General features: G+C 33.6%; 1 protein-coding gene across 1 annotated transcript in view; it reads right to left on the bottom strand.

Annotated features, from left to right (window-relative positions):
* The window catches only part of LOC118198089 (uncharacterized), a 357,202-nt gene that overhangs the window by 5,010 nt on the left and 328,185 nt on the right, over window positions 1-24,007 (bottom strand). Inside the window, exons 15-16 of the mRNA XM_085819674.1 lie at window positions 19,284-19,311; window positions 17,315-17,403 (exon numbers count right to left, since the gene is read on the bottom strand). Of these exons, the coding sequence (XP_085675800.1) occupies window positions 17,315-17,403; window positions 19,284-19,311 (117 nt within the window). The remainder of the gene's footprint in view (window positions 1-17,314; window positions 17,404-19,283; window positions 19,312-24,007) is intronic.

The raw sequence follows: 24,007 nt of genomic DNA, 5'->3' as shown, positions 1-24,007 counted from the left end.
TCAATTTTAGTTACTTTTTAATCTTGGAAATTCATTTTTATAATATGAAATGTTTTAGTAAAGTAATTGAACTTGGCACTAAAATTGTGTTCTGACATACACCTTTTCACCTCATTTAAGCTCTTATGTTCAAGGTAATCTGCTTTATATTCTTATATTTTCTTTTATTGGGAACTAGTTTCGAATTAATCTCTTCCGTAGCTCTTCTTGAAATCATATTCGGCTGAACGTTTGCATTTTGAAAATTTGTGCCTCAAAATAAAACACATTGCTCTTGCATGAGTGTACAGTCTTAGATCAGATCTGATGCGAAATGAAGTTTAGTATTTGAATAAAAAATGTCGCATTTGATTATGATAGGTCAGTAATGCTATGCACTATTACATATTCATCTGCAACATCTGCAAGTAATAGAAAAAATGTTGCTGGTGTGCCCAAAAATGAAATGCACATTATTAAACGTGCTCTGTTTTATAAAATATTCAAATGTATATAAAAATCACTGTTTTTAGGGGAAACTAAAATTTCTCAATTTTGAAAGATGCAGCAAAATATAAATCGCCGATCTCGTAGCTTCATAAATGCTCTCGATCAGCATTCCATGATATAAAATGTGAACTATTACTTTTGTGTCTCAGTAACGCAATGTGCTTTAATATTATAAGGCCAGTTAGGATAGGTTTAATTTGAGTAAGTCAACACTGTTGAAATGGTCCTTGCAACTGATCACAATCGAAGCAATTCAATGACAGTGTTTCGATACATTATTCATGCAATATGAAATATTTTTATAAACTAATCCTACACTGTTAGATAAAAAGGAAATTTATTTTGGTCTGTCTGATTTGTAAATTGCAATACTTAATCAAATCGAAAATTTGTACTGAACTAGTGGAACTAGCATATTACGTTGAAATATTCGAAATGGACTTCTGATGACAACCTTTTTTTAAAATTGAGAAATTTGAAGCCAACAACTATTGCTTTTTAAATGTGAAAGTTTATATAATGATTCAAAGTATAATACATGTATTAAATCGATGCACTGGAAATGCTGTGTACAAGAAACTTTCAAACTGTCTTCATGAATTTCGTCGAACTTTTATATAGAAACTCCTTAAATAAGTATTTGCACTCAAATTATAGTACGATTCTTTTAGAATTAAAAAATCTGTATTAAGTTTTGGTGAAATCTTTATAAAATATTCAAAATTTGCAATATGAGAAACAGTTAGATGGTCGGATCAAATAACTGTTGCATAGAATCCACGCTAAAACTCACACGCAAGTATTGAAAATTGATATTGAAAACTACTGCGGATAATAGCCTTGTTAAGGAAACTCTTATGCATGATATACAAAGCCTGCAATTACAATACCTCTGTTGGTATGAAAAGTAAACAAGAATTAATGATAGGAGTAATAAATCAACAGTAGGGAACAGAAATACAGTAAACTAAAACTAGAAGTGTATTGATTCGTCCATGGCTACGGAAATCCCAAGGCAATGCTCAAAGGTTGTCGCAATATTGTTTATTCAATTTGTCCTTTTGTTTTAATATGAAACTCACGGAAATATATTTGCTTATCGGTTAAACAAACAACATTTTGTCGACAATATACGGAAACTAATATTCATTTTTAATAATCCGTGTTCTTAGTAATGATTATGAAAATTAAACCAGGAAAAAAATATTTTCTTATTTTTACGCTTTCACCTAAATCGCCAAACACCTCATATATTTTATCTGTATGTTAACGAAAGTATTTTACCACTTTTGATTTTAATCTTTCGGATGGAAGCTGAATTAAATGACTTACAGGAGAAATTCTAGCACTGTGTATCTTACAATTTGTACTGAATCTGTACTATTATAGCATGATATAAAAATCTAATACTATCTAATGCACAAAAATTACTGGAATCTCTGATAACGCTACATTACGTTAAGAAAAGCAATAGAGACCCAAAGGTCCATTAACACTTGAAAATTCAGTAATTCACTGAATAATGTTGGTAGAGAAGTAAAAACTGGCACACATGCTTGAAATTTCATGGCGTTTTATTGAAAGAAAAACAAAAGTGCTTATAATGGCGCTGAATATGATAATAAAAGCAGTAATTAGCATAAAACGTGATTTTTAGTAAAAAAAAAGTTATGTTATAACAAATGTTCAACGTGTCCGCCGTCATTCATGAACAATATCTGTAGTCGAGGGGCAATGTTGTTAACAGCATATCTGTAGGTATGGTGAGGAATTGCCGTCGAATGTTATCATTTAGCATCCCTAATTACATCGAATGATCGCGGTAGACTTGAGATTTCAAGTAACCCCACAGCCAATAATCACACGGATTGAGATCTGAGGACCTGAGAGGCCAAGAGGCCAAGCATGACGAAAGTGGCTGTTCAGCACGCGATCCTCCCCAAACGATGTGTACAAGAGATCTTTCACACGTAATGCAATATGGTGTGAAGCGTCATCCTGCATAAAAGTCATACTTTCCAACAGGTGTTTGTTTATCAGCCAGACTAGGGATGATGTCATTCTGTAATGTATCAGCGTACCTCGCAACTGTCACACTGACAGTTTGAATAGTAGAACAACATATTTACTCGAAGAAAAAGCATCCGATCACGATTGATGTGATTAAATCCACATCAAACCGTGATCAACACCCGGATGTGAGGATAGAAAAGTGACAAAGTCATGAAAGGACTGATTCACTCTCTAACTACAGCTCATTTCATACTCCATTCGCAGGTGGCGTCACTGACATTTTGCTGCCCAGCCCCATATGATGACCTTCCTTTGCATTTTTTTAGCTTCAATAAAACCCCTATGTCATTCCAAGCATGTGTGTCAAATTTTACCTGTCTACCTACATTGAATTGAAATTTCAAATGTTAACGGACTTTGGGGTCACTCCGTATATATACTATATATATATACGGATTAGTATGTCTGAACTACAAATGAAAGGAAGATGTTGATAAAATATCTAGTGGATGGATAATCATTCACTAGATTTTGATAAAATATCTAGTGGATAGATGACCATTCACTATTCCATTCTCAAATTCTCCCTAATTCAAATAGAATACTAGAAATCTGATTTCAGTTTAAAGTCTCAGTTTGCAAATAAAGTAATTTTACTGTAATACTTTAAGACCTCAATTATATACTAAAGAACTTGAGGATGTTTATAAATTAGATTACTGCAGACCAGAAATGTTGCTCAGATTCTTAAAGCCTTTCTGACCAAAGGGATTCTCAGGGCATTTCTAGCCAAAATGATATTATAACTATAATGAATAATACTGCTTGCATTCCGGGATCAATCCGATTCCTCCTGACTCTGAATCTTTTTCATCTTTACTGTGTGTAACTCAATTAAATGTTTTCATAGATTTTATTCACTATTATTTGTCTATCCTAAAGTGGTGCCATTTTTTTACAAAGTATTTATTGCTGTGACATTTGGATTGCCAATCTCTATCAACGCAACGTTATTTTAAAGGTATCCTAGAAAACTGCTTAGAAATCTTTCTATATAGGACGCATTCTGAGAAGTCCAAAATTATGAAAGGCTATGTGAAGATAAATAATGATCATTCTGATTTCTAAATGTTCCTAAAATACTAAAGTGTAAATAGCTGATAAGCTTCAAATGTTTCCAGTCTGTTACTTTGTTAACTTGAAAATGAAGTAATATCTAATTTACATAAAGTGCACTTACATGTTGTTTTACGCAATGCTACCAATAAATTTAAAAAAAGAGGACGTTCAAACATAATTCAATTCCGCTAAGCAACCAATATTATTAAATTTATCTTTCACATAATTTCATTTCCTAATAAAAGCAGTGAATGGACCAGATTATCTAGAACGTTCAAAGGTAAAGTGTACGGAAATAAGTGTTTTGACTGTTCAGAATTAATTTAGAAAGCAATCGAAAACTGTTTAGCATTTAAAAAGTGTCCGAAACAAAGACGGTAGTAAAATGCAAAGAAATATTTTATGTTTTATTAAATATTAAAGTTTATTTAAAATTAATTTATTATAACACAGATATAAGGAAATTGAAAAGAATTTTTCAGGAACTGTATACTATCCTTAGAAAAAAAAAAGAGTACCCTTTTGAATAAAAATGAATAGTATTCTGATTAAAAGCTAAAGAATTCTAGGTAGAAGTTAACTAAAATCCTTTTAAGATTCGAAAACTGAAAATTTGTAGTATATTGTAACGGATGCAAATGACTGCTATATTTGTTATGAGCATAGTGCTTACAGAGGTATATGATAATATAGCGTATAAGTGGCGAAACATTACTTCTATTTTCTAGATTGCTAAAAAATAGAAGTAATGTTTGGCATGAAAACAAAGCAATGTAGGAGCACCGTTACTAAATATGAAATATTCTACAATAACGGAATTTGATATTGTTACTTGACATGCGAAATTCGACATAGTATTTAAAATGCAAATTCTTAAGATCGTGCATTTTGTTCTCTAATCAACCTGGGTTTCACTGTGAAAGCCTAAATTTTTCAAAATTGCTATGATAAAGAAATATTTTCTTAATTTTAATACCAAGATATTCCTGATACTTTATATGTGGATTGATAGACTTTTAATACTTCTAATACTGATGTTTATCTTTGGGGTTCTAATTAATGAAAAATATCTAATTATCCGAAGTAAATATTAATTAACTCTAATTAAGGATAAATATCTAAGTATCCGAAGTATCTAAGTAAATATATCAGTGTCCGAAGTTTCAAAACATTATGCAACGACTCTCGTTCTACGGCCTAAATATTTGTCAAGTTCTCATATTGCATAAATTTAATGAACTTCTACATTCTGTGAATATGTTCAAAAGGATTCCACTTGTGAATTTAATAAACTGTAATAATCTTTTATAACTGTAATAATCCCGTAGACATCTCTTTAGTATTATTAATACAGTTCATTATAACACTGTGTTACTTATTATACAGGTTAAGCACAAAAACAGTCCCTGATTTCAAGGTGTCATAAAATTAACAGTTACTTGGATATGTTGATAAATGTAATATCCACAACTCAGTTGCGGATAAACAAATATTTTTCCTTTCTTTTCTTTGCGGAATTGCTATGCATGACTTCGAATACTAGACGGCAGTGACATCGAAAATGGCGTTTACCCCGCAGCAATGAAGCTGGTGTGTGTTGCAATTTGCAAAAACAAGCAGTGTTGTGAGAGTGCAGCGTGAGTTCAAACGAAACTTTGATGTTGATCCGCCTACACACAAATTCATTTTGAAGTGGCATAAAACATTTAGTGAGACAAAGTGCATTTGTGATAAAAGAAAAAGACATTCTGGCCGACCTTCCGTCACGGAGGAAATTGTTACCCCCAACTCTGAATGATCTTCAAGAAAGCATCAGTGCTGCTGTCAACTCCATCACACCGGATATGCTTTACAACGTGTGGTTGGAACTGAATTACTGCATCGATGTTTCCCGCGTAACAGATGGCGCGCACATCGAGTGTTTGTGATTCAAATCAATACCAGCAAAAAGTTTAGGAGTTTATGTAACTATGTTAATAATTTGGGCAAGATAGTCCTTTCGGTATTAAAGTTATCCCCTTTCGAAACCGGGGACTGTTTTGTGCTCACCCTGTACTTATCTCATTATGTTTATCTTTTATTTTTGTTACACCAAAACATATGGTCAATTTAATTTGTGAATTTTAAATTGTATTGAAAAAATATTTTAATCTCTTTATATCTTAAATCATTACTTTTAATTAAATTCTGGGTGAGGGGTTATGGTGGGATTGCACAATGTACCATAATAGGTAAACCCTAGAGTCTACGTAGATCAGGAGTACTCAACTAGTGGTACACGTACCACTAGTGGTACGCAAGAGAAAAATAGGTGGTACGCAAAAGAAGCTAAGTATTTTTAACTATTAAATTCAAAAATTAAAACCCCAACATCCTGATTGAGTTTTTATCAAACACTCCTAAATTTTTGCGATCTGAACTTTGTGTTATGATCCTGGTCACGGCACCAAAAATGTTATGGAGTTTTTTTTTCCTAAGTTTTTACCCTTCTAATTTTCCTAAGTTACCAAAAGGATACCCTACTAATTTACCATAACACCAGAATACTCTTACCACAGAAAAATACTAGTAACAATAAAGTTGAAAAAATTTTGCGTTGTGTTTATTCCGGATTAACCCTTAAAATTCATTTGAGTAAAGACTGGTAAAAATCATGAACACACAAAATAAATTTAACCTTAGAATGATCTAGAAAAACTTATTTATTTAACTATTAATGCAAATTATATATATATCCATTAGTTGAAAAAAATCAAAATATAATCAACAAAATTTGAACTATTGTTTTACACAACCAACATTTCTGAGTAATTATTTTTTTAACATCCTTGTAATTACTATTAAATTTAATATTGCAAATCTGGTAAAACATACCAAAATAAACTATAAATTTAAGAACACTACCCTCCCCGGGGAGAAAATAATAAAAAAAATAAATTTAACAAGTTACACTTTCCACTTCACACAGAATTCATCAATACAACAAAAAATATTGCTTAATATTGCACTCAATACCTTCATTTAAATACTATTATTGCACATAATAATTTTTATTATTTAATTTTTTTTCTTTTGATTAATTAAATATGGTTTAACCGGATAAAGATAAGTACTGACACATTTACTCTTCTACAAACAAGTTCGTCCTGAGAGAAGCAAGAATGCTCTAATACAAGCACTATTACAAATCATCCTCACCAATGAGTAATTCAAAAAAAAATTCAATTAAATAATTTCCTGAAGAACTTAATTTTCTTAATCATTAAGTTAAGTTACAATAATTTTAATAAGGTTATAAATCTTTATTCAATTTAATGCTTTTACTTAATTGGTACACCAAAGAAAAATGATTTCTATAGAGTTAGGATAAAGTTATCAACTACAAAAAATTTAAGGTTCAACAAATTAATTTAATTCAATAATTTTAACTACAGAAATCTATAATATTTAACTAACCAAGAATTAACCAAAAAAAGAAAAGAACTTATCTGTTCGCTGAGCAGAGGGAAATCAAACAACAACAAAAAAAAAAAAAAAATCCATTGAAGCTCATGAGGAATGCTGGCAGCCTGTTGAAGGGAAAAAAAAGTTCGTCGAATTGTATGGAGACATTACGGTAGCCTAGAAGTTCTAGTAGATTTTAGGATGAACAAATGAGGTTCCAGTACGGCAAGATAAGTGAAATACAGTTCCGGATTTGGAGATACTAGAAGATTATGATGAACAAATGAGGATCTAAACAGGCCAAATAATTGAATACAGTCCCGGATATGGAGATACGAGGAAATTAACAGGAACTAACTTTCAAACCAATTCCCTGACATCTTCAGCGGGAAATGAGGAATCAAATTCTAACAGGTTCCAAAAGCAACGGTTGTAAATTAACGCTCTGTTTCAGAGTAAAGCGACGAATCATATGGGTGAGCTGGGAGCACGCATCATTTTTCTAGAAATTTACTTCTGTATATTTTTCTTGAGATACACAAACACGCACCAAAAAAAAAAAAAAAAAAAAAACTGATGAAAGAATTTCGAAATTTTTGCGAAGACATAGATGCCCATACCTACGGCCCGCGCTCAAAGCGCTTAGCCAAGAGGCCCGTAGGTCTATCGGGGCGAAGCTCCATTTTCTTCGTCGGAGTCGTCTGTCGCCTCCGGCAGATGCAATTCAAAGGGCAAAAGAAGTGTCAAAAAGTGTAAAAGTGACCTCGTCCCACAAAACAAGCCGTTAAAAGGGAAAGAGCCAGACTGCCAAGTTGGCACAACCCATTATTCGCCGAAAGTTAAAATAGTTGCAACAACAGCATACCGTCATGTTATCAAACTCGCCAAAACCACTACTTTGAAACCTCAACGGAAAATCTATGTCGCCAAACCCTCGCCAAATAAACACCACCTGTGACAGGGGGAAATTAGGAATTTCAACAACCCTGCAAGGGTCCCAACGAAAGAACGCTGAAAACTCGCAAAAAGTGACTTTTCAACCGGAAGGAAGGCATTTCATCCCCCTTTAACTAAATCACAAGCGAACGAAGAAAAAATCTACTAATTAAAGCTCATAACTGAAATGCAATTAAAGTTAGAAAAACGAAAGTTATGCCAAATTAAAGGGCTAATTTTTCTGCAACTAATGATATTAAATACTAAGAAATCAAATTAATTTTTGACATGAAAAACTGAGTTTATTACGTGAAAAAATTCACTTATCTATTGTTTGCGTGTACAAGATTCAAGACGCAGTTCGCCTAAACTCGGAAAGCCAAAATATATTACACTAGAGTTAATAGGCCCAAAAAGAATATAACCAAACTTGTGTAGCTCAAATTTTGAATAATTACAAATTAAAATTTTGATTTTTATGAATCACTTAATTAAATTAAATTCGCTACACAACATTCCCTCCTATGATCGAAAAAAATTTAAGACAAACAGACAACGGAAAAGGTTTACATAAGTTACTAAATACGAAGAGAAAAAAAAAGAGTACATAATATTACCACATGTTAATCGCCAAACTAATAATCAACTCAAAACTAGTTGTCACGGAGAGCAGTGATAAAAAAAATTAAAATTCAATTACAAAGCACAAAGTTTAAATCAATTTAATTCAAAATCTAATTCCAACTCGAATAACCAATTAAACAGCAGCAGGAGTGAAGTGCCACAAAAAAAAAAAAAAAATCCATTTGCAAAACAAGTTAACATAGGTACAGAAACCACAAAAAAAAAAAATCACATGTGAGTGAAAATTACACCTTAATAAATCAGTCAACCAACAGTGACACAAAAAAAAATCCTAAAAAATTACACACTGAACTGAACCAGAAGCTGAAATAAACGGAGAACACCCCTAGGAACGGAAAAGAGAAACTTGACCAAAAAAAAAATTAAGCCGAAAAAACTAGAACGCATCTAGAAGCAAAAGGGGAAAAAATTTAGACAAACTTACTTGGAAACAAGGAAATTAAAATTCGGACCAGCCGAAAAAATCCTTAAAAACAAAACACTATTGTGTCAAGAACTCGAAACCGAAAACCAAAAGAAATTCACCAAATGCAGACAACTCCTAGAGCAAACCAGTTGTAAAATGTGGAAGAAAAACCTTTAACTATTCTTTCAAGAAAACAAAACTAACACTCTTAAAAAAAATCAAATTCATAACCAATTCAAGCTCAAACCAAAAAAAAAAAAAAAAAAAATCAAATTCAGAAAATTGCCAAAATGAATCCAACAAAACAGAACTGAAGCAGGTTACAAACAGAATTTACACGTAAACAAGAAAGTGTCCAACAAAAGGGGTTTGCCACAATTTTTAAAGAAAATAATGCTGCACCAATGTTCTCAAAGTCTAGCTCCTGGAGAGTAATTAAAGAAAAGAAGAGTATGCATTGCACTCTAGGTAGCAATCGTAAGCATGACAACTTCACTTCAAAACTACAAAACTGCAGGCACAAAACTGCAAAAGCAAACAAGAGGGAAGTGTTTACACACACACACACACAAAAAAAAAAAAAAAAAAAAAAAAAAAAAAATCTCAACTCAAAATCTCAAAATCCATAATCCCACAAAACTCAATTCTATATTTCTCCTTAAACCACTTCAAAACAAAAACTCTTTGAAATACACTAAGCCTCAAGAGCAATCACAAATTTTTTAGTAACCACACAGTATAACCAGAGACCAGAAAAGAAAAAGTTTTTGAAAGACAACCAACTTGAAAACAGAAACTCAGTACAAACTCAGTGGAGTTAATTACTCTTAAAATCCTAAAATCCAATCAAAATTCTTCTCAAAGTCTCCACAACACTAAACTCACATAAGTAATTTCTAATATCACAAAATCAAGTTTAACTTCTCAAAACAAATTTTCACTTCCACTAGTATCAAAGTTTAAATTTCCAAAATACATTTCACATCCACTTTTAAAGATACTGCAACACTGCAAGAAGTTCAACCAAAAAAAAAAAAAAAAAAAATTAAATTAAAACTCAAAACAAAAAGCTATTAAGCTCAAAAATTGACAAACCAAAAAAAAAAAAAAATCACTGTTAAAACCAATGTTAGACCACTCACAAATAACCTCACTATGAATCTACCTTTAAAACTACTTGAAAAGCCAAAACTATGAGTAAGAATAATACCTTTTAACTACATTTCCAAAATTTCAAACAAAACCAACTCTACGTTTCCAAAAAATCTTTGTTTTCCCAAAATTCACAATTCAAAATTTTGCTGTAAAATGCAAAACTCTCTAATTTACTGTTTTCATACATTTCTCAGACAGCAATAAATGTTCACAAAATTCACAAACTAGGTAGAAATTCAATTACTCAAATTCAGAAAGCTAAACAAGAAACTTCACTCCGGCTGAAAATTAACTTCCAAAAAAAATTCAATCAATCCCTAAATAAACTATCACTGGTCCCGCGCAACTTTACAAATCTAACCAAATTTTACTTTAAGAAACAAACATTTCAGATTTTTCAACATTTCAAAAATCCAAATTTTTAACTCAATTCAATTAGGTACTGATTCCATGGAAATCAAATCCAATAACACATCTCAAGAGGTTTTAAAAGAAAAATTACTAAATCCTGAACACAAAAATACTGCTCTGACACTAATTCAATTAATTAAAATTAAAATTCTTCAAAATGATCACTCAAAAAGCAATAAGAAAAAAAAGAAAAAAAAAATCAATTCATTAACACAAATGCAATTCTCACCAAAACTGAAAAGTGATGATAAAAGGATATCAGTAATTGCAAGCACATAAAGTAGGGATGTATCCCAATGTGTGATTAACACGCGTGCCTTTTAACCTTATGTTGCAAACATACAGTTGCAAAAGTGTGAAACAGTAATCCTCAAAATCAATATGTAAAATTGCAATACCAAAATTTTGCACAAAAAGAAAATACTTAACTAAACAGGTACTGCGTGAAAATGTTTGTGTTGGATACAATAGTTTAAAAGTCCAAATGTGTATCAGTAGTACATATCTGGTATGCAACCTCAAACAATAAGTATAAAATAAGCACAGTAATACAACCACTGTATAGGCCTGTCACTGTAACTAACTAACGAGTAGGGTTTCAGTAAAAAGCCTAGACATGTGGAAGAAAACTTTCACATAAATATGCAATAGTACACATGACAATCACCAGTCTCAAGTCAAAATTAAGTTCCACTATAAGAGCAAGCCAAAGGTGGTGCAAAAATAAACAGCACAACAAAAATTGTTAAGTGCTAAAATTTAGCTCAAAGGTTCACGGCACCAAAAATGTTATGATCCTGGTCACGCCACCAAAAATGTTATGGAGTTTTTTTTTTCCTAAGTTTTTACCCTTCTAATTTTCCTAAGTTACCAAAAGGATACCCTACTAATTTACCATAACACCAGAATACTCTTACCACAGAAAAATACTAGTAACAATAAAGTTGAAAAAATTTTGCGTTGTGTTTATTCCGGATTAACCCTTAAAATTCATTTGAGTAAAGACTGGTAAAAATCATGAACACACAAAATAAATTTAACCTTAGAATGATCTAGAAAAACTTATTTATTTAACTATTAATGCAAATTATATATATATCCATTAGTTGAAAAAAATCAAAATATAATCAACAAAATTTGAACTATTGTTTTACACAACCAACATTTCTGAGTAATTATTTTTTTAACATCCTTGTAATTACTATTAAATTTAATATTGCAAATCTGGTAAAACATACCAAAATAAACTATAAATTTAAGAACACTACCCTCCCCGGGGAGAAAATAATAAAAAAAATAAATTTAACAAGTTACACTTTCCACTTCACACAGAATTCATCAATACAACAAAAAATATTGCTTAATATTGCACTCAATACCTTCATTTAAATACTATTATTGCACATAATAATTTTTATTATTTAATTTTTTTTCTTTTGATTAATTAAATATGGTTTAACCGGATAAAGATAAGTACTGACACATTTACTCTTCTACAAACAAGTTCGTCCTGAGAGAAGCAAGAATGCTCTAATACAAGCACTATTACAAATCATCCTCACCAATGAGTAATTCAAAAAAAAATTCAATTAAATAATTTCCTGAAGAACTTAATTTTCTTAATCATTAAGTTAAGTTACAATAATTTTAATAAGGTTATAAATCTTTATTCAATTTAATGCTTTTACTTAATTGGTATACCAAAGAAAAATGATTTCTATAGAGTTAGGATAAAGTTATCAACTACAAAAAATTTAAGGTTCAACAAATTAATTTAATTCAATAATTTTAACTACAGAAATCTATAATATTTAACTAACCAAGAATTAACCAAAAAAAGAAAAGAACTTATCTGTTCGCTGAGCAGAGGGAAATCAAACAACAACAACAAAAAAAAAAAAAAAAATCCATTGAAGCTCATGAGGAATGCTGGCAGCCTGTTGAAGGGAAAAAAAAGTTCGTCGAATTGTATGGAGACATTACGGTAGCCTAGAAGTTCTAGTAGATTTTAGGATGAACAAATGAGGTTCCAGTACGGCAAGATAAGTGAAATACAGTTCCGGATTTGGAGATACTAGAAGATTATGATGAACAAATGAGGATCTAAACAGGCCAAATAATTGAATACAGTCCCGGATATGGAGATACGAGGAAATTAACAGGAACTAACTTTCAAACCAATTCCCTGACATCTTCAGCGGGAAATGAGGAATCAAATTCTAACAGGTTCCAAAAGCAACGGTTGTAAATTAACGCTCTGTTTCAGAGTAAAGCGACGAATCATATGGGTGAGCTGGGAGCACGCATCATTTTTCTAGAAATTTACTTCTGTATATTTTTCTTGAGATACACAAACACGCACCAAAAAAAAAAAAAAAAAAAAAAAAAAAAAAAAAAAAAAAACTGATGAAAGAATTTCGAAATTTTTGCGAAGACATAGATGCCCATACCTACGGCCCGCGCTCAAAGCGCTTAGCCAAGAGGCCCGTAGGTCTATCGGGGCGAAGCTCCATTTTCTTCGTCGGAGTCATCTGTCGCCTCCGGCAGATGCAATTCAAAGGGCAAAAGAAGTGTCAAAAAGTGTAAAAGTGACCTCGTCCCACAAAACAACCCGTTAAAAGGGAAAGCGCCGGACTGCCAAGTTGGCACAACCCATTATTCGCCGAAAGTTAAAATAGTTGCAACAACAGCTTACCGTCATGTTATCAAACTCGCCAAAACCACTACTTTGAAACCTCAACGGAAAATCTATGTCGCCAAACCCTCGCCAAATAAACACCACCTGTGACAGGGGGAAATTAGGAATTTCAACAACCCTGCAAGGGTCCCAACGAAAGAACGCTGAAAACTCGCAAAAAGTGACTTTTCAACCGGAAGGAAGGCATTTCATCCCCCTTTAACTAAATCCCAAGCAAACGAAAAAAAAATCTACTAATTAAAGCTCATAACTGAAATACAATTAAAGTTAGAAAAACGAAAGTTATGCCAAATTAAAGGGCTAATTTTTCTGCAACTAATGATATTAAATACTAAGAAATCAAATTAATTTTTGACATGAAAAACTGAGTTTATTACGTGAAAAAATTCACTTATCCATTGTTTGCGTGTACAAGACTCAAGACGCAGTTCGCGTAAACTCGGAAAGCCAAAATATATTACACTAGAGTTAATAGGCCCAAAAGGAATATAACCAAACTTGTGTAGCTCAAATTTTGAATAATTACAAATTAAAATTTTGATTTTTATGAATCACTTAATGAAATTAAATTCGCTACACAACATTCGTTCAAAGTAAAAAGTTGCAAGCAAGAGGCGATCGATCTGTCTGCATGGCAGATTTCGTGGTTCTTCCATGTTGTACGTTTCACAAATATTCTCTTAGCCGTAGACATAACAAAATTTCCCACAAATGATGTTTTTAAAAGGCGTGATAGGAATAGATGCTGTATTTAATAGGAAATAAAAATAAGTTCCTATGAAAAAGATAATAATATCTCATTAATTCTATTAGAGTTTATCGATTTATTAGCATATCAGCACTTTATATCGCCATTTCCGGGCTCATATTGCTCCATTTTTAATGAGAATCATTCTTTCTGCGTCTATTTGCTGTCTCTAACTGTAGGTATTTTGTATTCTTTAGATTTCTACGTGATTTGAGAACATTGTCGCGCGTTTTGAAAAACTCTCGTGCATTTAAATATTTTTGAAAAAATAATAAAACAAAGCTAGATTTTTCAAAACTGAAAAATGGCTAGGATTGACTAAGCGGAAAAGTGACAATTGATAAATCGCCAAAATTTTTATTTTTTATTTTTATAATTTTATATTTCCTTTCAAATTTAATGGTATTGTGGAAAATACTCTTTCTTTCTTTTTAGCCTAAAGTAACTTCGTTTTGACATTTTGGGTTGAAAACTTAAATGTCTGTTTCACTTTTCAAATTGTAGCCACTCAATATTATCGCCTTGTGTTATATTTAAAGAAATTAAATAATGGAGAATCTGCATAAATGTATGTATGTTTTTCGCATTGTGATCAAACAACGGTACCTACAGATATCCAATTTTGAATAACGTAATCCTCCACCGAATATGGGTATCTGGGAGCCTTAATTTGGAATTTGTTTTATTATCGATTTCATAATTTGTAACCCGAATTTTAACGAATTTTTGATTAACAAACTCAACAATTTCAGAGCGAGCAATGGCAACACTGTACGGAAAAAAAAATTATCTCCAGCGCGCGAGACTAGAAATTCTTAAGATATATTCCTTTAAATATATTGTAATATTTCTGTTGAATTGAATTTTATTTTTAGTGCGAAGAACATGATATTTAATAAATAAAGGTGACAGACTAAACGATGAGAAAAACCCTGTACAGAAATTTTTTTAAGCATTTTTTTAAGAAATTGAAAAATAATCATTGTAAAATGTAGTGGTGGTACTAACGTTTTTATGTTTTTGTTTAGCTGGTACGCGTTAGCCAAAAAGTTCAAAACCGCTGGTCTAGATCATTTAGAAAGCTTCTGTTGCGCATTTCCAAGTTTGAAAAAAAATTAGGTTAGTTTGTATAGAAAGGCATTACCAGCTGATCCATGGTACATTGCATCCCCCATACGTTTAGCTGTACCTGAACGTGTACTTTAATTATGCTTCCTGTAAGCTCTTGGTCATATTTCAAGATGTATATATATACCTTGTGGCCATAATTAAACTGACAGTGCTCACAGTGTTCTGTAGCGCGATCTATTTGCGAGAATGACGCCACATTTTGTAGGAAGATTAAACAAGACGGGGGACGAAGGATTCCCCGAAAAAAAATTAGTTCCAAAAGTCAGGGCTAGGGGAATATTTGGCGCTGTGTAATAGAAAATAGAGTGTTAACAAATGCAAATTAATACGGAATAAAATTACCTTTTATTATGGATATGCCTTATGGAATATAGATATGCTTTACAGTACGGTATGGAAAATCTTACGAAAGATTATCAACTTCTATCCGTACAAGATCAGCCGTGTACAGGAGATACTGTACCCCGACCATGATAAGCGATTGACTTTTGCTCTCACCTTTCTTGCCAGAATGGAGGTGGATGATGCTTGGCCGTGGAAAATCTTATGGGGACACGAGGCCCACTTTTACTTGAACGGAACTGTGAATACTCAGAACTGCCAAATTTGGGATTACAAATCGCCACATGCAGTCACAGCAATTCCCTTACATTCACCAAAGGTAACTGTTTGGTGTGGGTTCACAGCGGAATTTATCGTAGGTCCACTCTCCTATGAGAACTTCACCCCCGACAGGACCGAAAACCTGTTCTGTTACCGGAGAGAAATATTGCCACATGTTGAACAGCTTTGTCATTCTGACACTTCAGCAAAGATGATGCCTGGGGGAAATCATTGTCATGCACTCCACACGTTGCTGTACGGGTGCAACAGATGCTACGACAGAAATTCACAACAGAAAGAGTCATTAGCCGCTACTTTCCAACTGCATGGCCACCTCAGTCGCCTGATCTTACCCCATGCGCCTTCTGGCTATGGGGTTACCTTAAGTTCAAGGTCTATCAAGGAGTGGTCCAGGACCTGGCTACGTTGGAGGATAACATATCACGGACTGTACGGGAGATTCTTGCAGACATGTTACTTTCTGCTGTTGTGTATACTGTGCACAGAATGCAATATGTGGTCCACAACAACGGCAGCCACATTTAACCTCATTTGAATGCAAAATAAAAGGTAATTTCCTGTATTGATTTGCATTTGTTAACACTCTATTTTCCATTACACAGCGCCAAATATTTCCTAGCGGTGACTTTTTTTAACTATTTTTTTTATTCGCGGAATCCTTCGTCCCCCGTCTTGTTTAATCTTCCTACAAAATGTGACGTCATTCTCGCAAATAGATCGCGCTACAGAACACCGTGAGCACTGTCAGTTTAATTATGGCCACCTGTTATATTAACTGTATTTGATTTACTATTAAATCTATAGGCGGTTGTATAGCCCTTTGTAGTTGCCTTGAGTAAAGAATTAATTAAAATTACTTTTTTTATGCTTTAACAGAATAATTATTTATAATTTTGTAAGACTTTCACTAAGTGTAATTCTCAATTACTGTAGAAAGTGACGAATCTTAAGAACTAGTTAGCGAATAATCGCTTACGTTCGTGTGGCAAGAAACAACAAGATGGAAGGGTAACTAACCCTTTATTATTCCAGTAAGATTTAACCTAACTCAGTCTTGGAGTGTACAATCAAAGCCGACAGTTGAGCTTGAACTTAAGAGACTAAGAATTAAACTAAAACTAAGATTAACTAAAGAAATATAGCTGAAGCTATCAATTTTCTAAAGCAATTGGCCCCTTAAACACCAGATAACTGCGAAGCTATCAACGGCCTGAGTACGGCCGAGCGTAATAACAGCTTTGAGAGAGAGAGTAGCCAAAAGACAGACGCCCATAAATCAGAAACTCTTATTCTCTCTCGCTAAGACCAAAGAACTTCGCGGTTAAATACCGCTCTTCCTCATTATGTATTCAGACGTGATTCTAAAACTACGTTCTGGCCGGAAGTAGTAAGTTGAAGTTAAGAATTTGACAGGAAAGGAACTTAAAATTTAACTGTTAATAAAATTAACATAATTCTTACAACCTCTATAAATAACATGAATATTACTACTTACCATCAGCGTCTACAGAGAGAGGTATTATATCTGGACTTTTTGCACTGCAATCTTGAAATGCTGTTTCGCTTTTCTTTGATGTTTCGTAGCTAAAGTTAAAAAGAATATTTGAGACAGTGTGCTTAACTTTTTACTAAGTTAATTAATTAAAAGTACATTCAAATAAGCTTTTAAAATGTTATAATACAAAGAATTATATTCCATAAATATCTAAATTACCCATAAAATTTAACAAAAATATAAATTGTGTTTTTTTAACAATGTTTGTTTCTCGAATTAATTTTCTTATGTTAAAGCTATAAAAATGTTACAGCTTTTTTTTATATATTTTAGACGTCAGTTTCTTACACTTATTTTTTCAACAATGAGAATTGAAGGATATATCAGAGGCGTATATAAGCAAAATTTTCTGCTACTGAAAATGAGACACGATTGCTTTCTGTCATCAACTGCGTTAAGCTATTCCCCCCCCCCATCATCAGGTTATACATCTTATTTGATTTCAAGCTGATAAGAAATATGCTAAAATTCAAAACTTCTATGCCAATGAGTTATCTTTTTGCTTGGAATGTGAAGAAAAATTACTTCTGAAGCAAACATTTATGAGAAAATAAGAAGGAAATTCATTTTTTCTCAAGGTATTTAGTTTTCAAAACTTATTTCTTGAAGCTTATTCTTGTTTTCTCAAATATATTTGAATAATTCTAATCAATTCGATAGCAAAGCTGCCCATCGTAAACAAAACTGCGCAAAAATTCCGACATTAATGTGGACTTTAATGCACTGGCAACATAGGATGGAAAGCAAGCAGGATAAATGTAATAAATCCAATTTATGAGTCCAAATGATTTATAAAATATCGCAGTTTATTAAAAATGCATAAAAAAGGCAAAATAAATGTTTTAATAGAAAAGTATTTTAAATAAGCATTTGTACACTGCAAGAAAATGTGCATTCCCGGATTTAAAGTGAAAGGGTTATGACAGCGAAAAATATAGATTATAAGATTACCTACTAAGTATTTTAATTTCATAGAAACATTATATGCTTTAAATGTCTTTAATAAATGTACATATTTAATAAAAACATAAATGATACATAAATGCTTTTTAAAAATATTGCAAAGAGCATATTTATGTTTTTATACTAAAACCACATAGTTATGTTTTTATGCTAAATTTTTATAAACCACATTATCCTTTTTCTCAAGTTCCTGCATTAAGCTTGATTCAGTTCTGAAAAGATGGTGTCTTGCATGAGCATTATTCCTTGATTAATGGGTTACTGCAAGTAAAACAACCGATTTTAAATGCGACTAAAAAAGGAAAAATAAAAATCAGTGTAATCTAAAAAAATTTTAATGCATAGTTACCAATGTGTGACATGTTCAGTCATAGCAGGTTCTTAAAAACCGGGGTCTCTAGAAATAATGAAGTTCCGCACTGCCGAACTGATGGATGCGTCATAGGCAAGGTATATGTGGACAAAAATCATTGCCCAAAACCAGAAAAAACGGCCAATCTACTGGGGAAACGGAAGGAGAGTGGGGAGGATGATGCATAATTTCTTATCCAAAGTTATTAATTTGCTGTATGTTTGAAAGTGAGCGCCGCCTGGTATAACCATTGACTTGACTTTGTTCTAGAAGTCTTACAGTGTTAGAAGTCATCCTGACAGAAGGGATTATTTCTTCGATATATAACTCTTACATGGGCATACAAGATCTATGCATAAGCATACATATGTTAATTACAAACATTGTCTTGCATACAGTTACTTGAGATATTTGGTTATATTCATGACAGTTATGTGTACATTTAAACATTATGTGTCCTATGTAGTAGGTCTTTAGGTTCAAGCAATGGGATTCCGAGTTCATTCGAAGGTAATTTCACTTGCAGCAATCTGATACACAGATGTACAAAAATTTTTAACATTGGGCATGCATATGAAAAATATTGCAACTTACTTATTTTCCTCTTTCTTACTGAAGTTTCCTGTAAGGAAAAAAATGTCATTCATTTCATGATATTTACCTTATTCGAACGTTTTTTCGCAATATCTGTATTATATAAAACTTAGGACTTTAAAATGGATTTCGAAGTGTTTTTGAGGAATAATGTATGTTCATAAAACACTTAATGGAGAAACATAATCTGTTCTCTTCAAAAATATTGCCATAAGAATTAAATTCTCAGTATACTGATCACTTTCTTTTATTTATGATATAAATTTTAATTTATGGGTTCATATCTATATGTGCATATTTATACAGAATGATTTAGAATATTAAACCACGTTTTGAAATAATGTTGCAGATCAGTAACGTTTTAAGTGAGAAATACACTACTCGACATTGAAAATGCAACACCAAGAAGAAGTGGTCAGAAAGTGATGAAATTTGGAAAAAAGACAGAGACAGCAAGCATCAATGAGTGATCTTTATTTCAAAATGATAGTAAGAATACAGAGCGAGACCGGCGTCGGCTCAGTAGGATGTAGGACCACCGAAGACAGCGCTGCACGAAGAACACGTCTAGGCATAGAATCAATAAGAGTGCGGATGGTGTCATGAGGGATGGATCTCCATTCCCTTTCAACCATTTGCCACAGTTCGTCTTCTGAACGAGGCAGGGGAAGAGTCTGCAAACGGCGTCCAATTACATCCCACACATGTTCGATTGGTGAAGGTCAGGAGAGTACGGTGGCCAGGGAAGCGTCTGTATACCTTGCAGAGCATGTTAGCAGATGCGAGCACTGTGTGGTCGGGCATTATCCTGCTGAAAAATTGAGGTGACCTGGAATTGTAGGCAATAGCGCCCCAAACCTTTATGCCACGTTGTCGCGCGGTGGGGCGTTCCACAGTTACTGCCGGATTAGATCTGTCTCGACGCCGACGCTGCACACGTATGCAGCGACTGTCACTGGATAAACAGAAGCGTGACTCATCTGAGAACACGACGTTTCGCCATTCTGTCATCCACATCCCTCCAGTTCGACACCATTCTAAACGTCGGCGTCTATGCTGTGGGGTCATGGCAGTCTTCTTAACGGATGTCGTGAGTGCAGGCCACATTCAAACAATCGACGGGAAATGTTTCTGGTCGACACGGGAACATCCAGGGTATCCTGCACATGCTGCAGAATCGCGGTACAAGTGACTTGCGGGACCGCCACAGCTTGTCGGTGGATACTTCGATCCACGAGTGCTGACGTCACTCTGGCTGCACCTGCACCCTTCTTTCTTCCCACATTTCCTTGTTCCAACCATGTTCGACATAGCCGATGCACCGTGCTCGCATCCATATGGGTATCAGCTGCGATTTGACGTAAGGCCGAACCCGCCCTTCATAGCCCGATCACCATACCCCTTGTAAAATCGTCTATCTGCTGGAAGTGCCTTCGTTGATGGCGGCCTAGCATTCTCTCCTATTACAGATCACCTCCGGGACAAAAACCAATAAACCAATTTTGATAATTCGTCTGGCAGAAATAACGACACGAATATTGCCCATTCTGCACGTCCCTTCCCTTATATCTTACTCCACGTGCTTCGGAGAGCTGCGCATTTCACATCGTTTGCATAACTCAGTGTCGTGCTTCTACTCTAAAATTTGCATAAATTTCTGACCACTCCTTCTTGGAGTTGCATTTTCAATGTCGAGCAGTGTAAATTAGCAACAGTTTAAAAGTAACCGATAACACTAATAACAAAAGCAATTATTTTATGCCGAAGAAAAACAATTTTCTCATGAATAATATTAAAAGAAGCGAAATTCAAATAAATCTAGGAATAAGAGTGGTATTCTAATTGTTTGGTATAAAATGCTATGAGTTACGAGATGTAATGGCACTGGTTCCAAAATAAAACTAAGTAAGTAGGCCACACAAATATTTAATTATTTACATAATGTACAAGGTTACAAGTTAGGTGCTATATTAGCCCAGACAAAGTGGAACGAGCGAACGCACCATAGGTCCGCTGCGTACATTCTTAAACAACCAATTAAACTAAATTTGGCTCCTCTCACAAGAGGACGCTATATTAAACCGAACACTAACTAAATCGTTTTTTCATAGACAGGAGACTAAAAATACAAAAGGAGCCTGATTAAATACATTTGCGTATTTTCTAATATTAAATATGATAGTCGTCTGAAACAAGTTCTAATATTAAATATGTTAATCAGTCATGTTAAATATGCTTGTCAAATGAAACATTAAAAAACAGTAGTGCATCTTGATAAGACAGCAAACTCTCTCTATATATATACTCGTATATGCCTATATATACATTAGGCCTATATATACATACTATATATATATATGCCTAATAATATTATAGATATATATGACTAATGTGTATATATATATACGTCTAATGTAGCAACAAGGACCTATTAAAGATGATCTACAAATTTAATCGATCGACAAAGAATGCTTTTTTTTTCAATCCAGAACCTTGTATAGGCTGTCCTGTCTTTCTAGCAGCACCACGAGAGTTTTTATGCTATTATTCTAGTGTGAAGTGCACTGACAAACAATGAATACATGGTTCATTGTTGGCTTTTGCAGATAGATCTTCACACGCCCAAACTCATTTGTGTGGCTTGGGTTCCTGTATTTATCCTCGTAAATACTTGCAAAAGACTTGTTGAAACGACTTAACGGCATTCTTCTCATGCGTTCCTGTGATTTAATGGTTATCAGATTCATCCAACTGGCAGGACATAAGTTCATTTTTAACTAAGTACACGATAGAGCTTTCAATATTTTTTACTCATATTAGGAAAAATCCCTAATGATTGCAATGGCTTCTGAATTAAAATATTGTGGACAACAATTCTTCGCTATGAGCCTTCGTGGGTCTCCAAAGACTGCGCTGCGTAGGAAGCAGATGCGAAAAATTCATGTTTCAAGTTTTATTAGATTTCTCTAGAACGCAGCAAGAGCTGAGCTGCTCGCAGATATACTGACAAAGTCTTTGAATTAGTTTGACGAAACATTAATAACGTTCAATGACAAGCAGAGGTCACAAGGACAACTGAATGGCGTAATCCTCAGGAAAAAAATCCGCTATCTCTGAAGCCCAAGAAATGTGCGATTGAGTATGCTGTGAAATCCATCATCGACGACTCCAAGCCAGCATCCGGTAATCATATCTGAGCCACCAATTTGAAACCTACCTGTCTCCGGACATAACTCTGAGAAATAACTGTGGTTATAAGCCTTTCATAAAAGCCATGACAAGAGAGGAAAGAAACCCATCCAAAGAAAACCTCACAGGAGAGCCTTGGATGAAGCACACAAAGGAATTCGTCATGCGTACTTTCTAATCAGAGCCGGTAGTCGAACTATCTATCGTATTTCCTTCTTCCAACACTCGGCTTTTAATTATAAAGAAATAAGAGGAATTAAGTATCTTAAACTCAGGCATCCATTTGGTGTAGTAGTCAGCCCATTCAGCTGAAAAATAGCTTGGTTTCAATTTTGGTGAAGATATAGGTTATATTTATTTAAATTTCTAGTTTGCAAAAACCTTAGTGACTATAAAACACGGTGGGGGTCATGTTTGCCTTATTACGGCAATTTGAAAGCTTATTTAGGAGTCGTACATTAGACACTAACAATGCCAAGTAGCATACTATTGGATACAAATTTGTTAGGAGAAGGGCGGGATTGATTTAACGGGTAGAAGAAAGAATAATTCTGATTTGACATATGTGTAATGGAAGTTGACCAAACAATGCGAAATGAGAGGAGCTATTGAACACTAATTATTAATTTACACACTCTCATAAAATGGTGAATTCTTTTATTGAAGACAAGTTAACATTACCCAAAAGTATATAATACATTTATTTAACCCCTTCGCGCCGACTGTCACGTATACGTGCCAGCAACGAACACACTTACCTACCGGCCGACACACAGGCGTGCCAGAGGATTGTTCCGTTCTCTACGACTGTCACGTATTTGTGCCAGTACTTTGGAACGTTTGTAGAACTATAATTTCTGCCACAAGATGGCACTGTATGTACCTATGGTTTCAGATACATGTACATTAGACATTCTACTCGAAATGAGAGAAGCATGACTCACATACACGTGTTTTTGATTATATAAACAAACGCGGAAATAAATGTTTCCGAATGCCGTGATTTATGATGTCTCTTTAAATCGCACTTTATTCGCACGTCGTAGTTGTTTACTGTAAGTAGAGAAGTTTTATTTGCTCTAAAGCGTTGATTTCGGTTTGCAGTTCAGTTTTTAGAAAATAATTAGATCTTAAGACACAATAACACGCCGAATAAATACTAATTCAGAAGTCAAACAACAAAAATCAGCGTTAATTTACAAAATTTTCACAGGACTAGTTTCGATGGTTTTACCGAACCATCATCTTCAGCTGCAAAACCGCAAATGAAAAAGATAGGAAATAATGTTTAGATAAGATAAGTAAACCTGGACAAGAATAAGCAAGTGGCGCCATCTGTTGGCGAAACCAGAACTAAAACATAATTTCTCTAAAAGCCGAAGGCAAATTTGGATTGGAATTAGGATCGTTAACTAGAACAGAAAGATTTTTATGAATGTGAAATGCCTCTAGAAAATCCAGTTCTCCAATGGAAGATGTTTTTTGAATAATTTTGGCAGCAGAAAAATTGAAAGTGTGATTTTCGGACCAACAAT

This window comes from Stegodyphus dumicola, chromosome 6 (assembly GCF_044657685.1).
Source record: "Stegodyphus dumicola isolate Sdum_Otavi_A_Nest chromosome 6, ASM4465768v1".
Classification (NCBI taxonomy): Eukaryota; Metazoa; Arthropoda; class Arachnida; order Araneae; family Eresidae; genus Stegodyphus; species Stegodyphus dumicola.
This window is presented reverse-complemented; position numbering and strand designations above follow the sequence as displayed.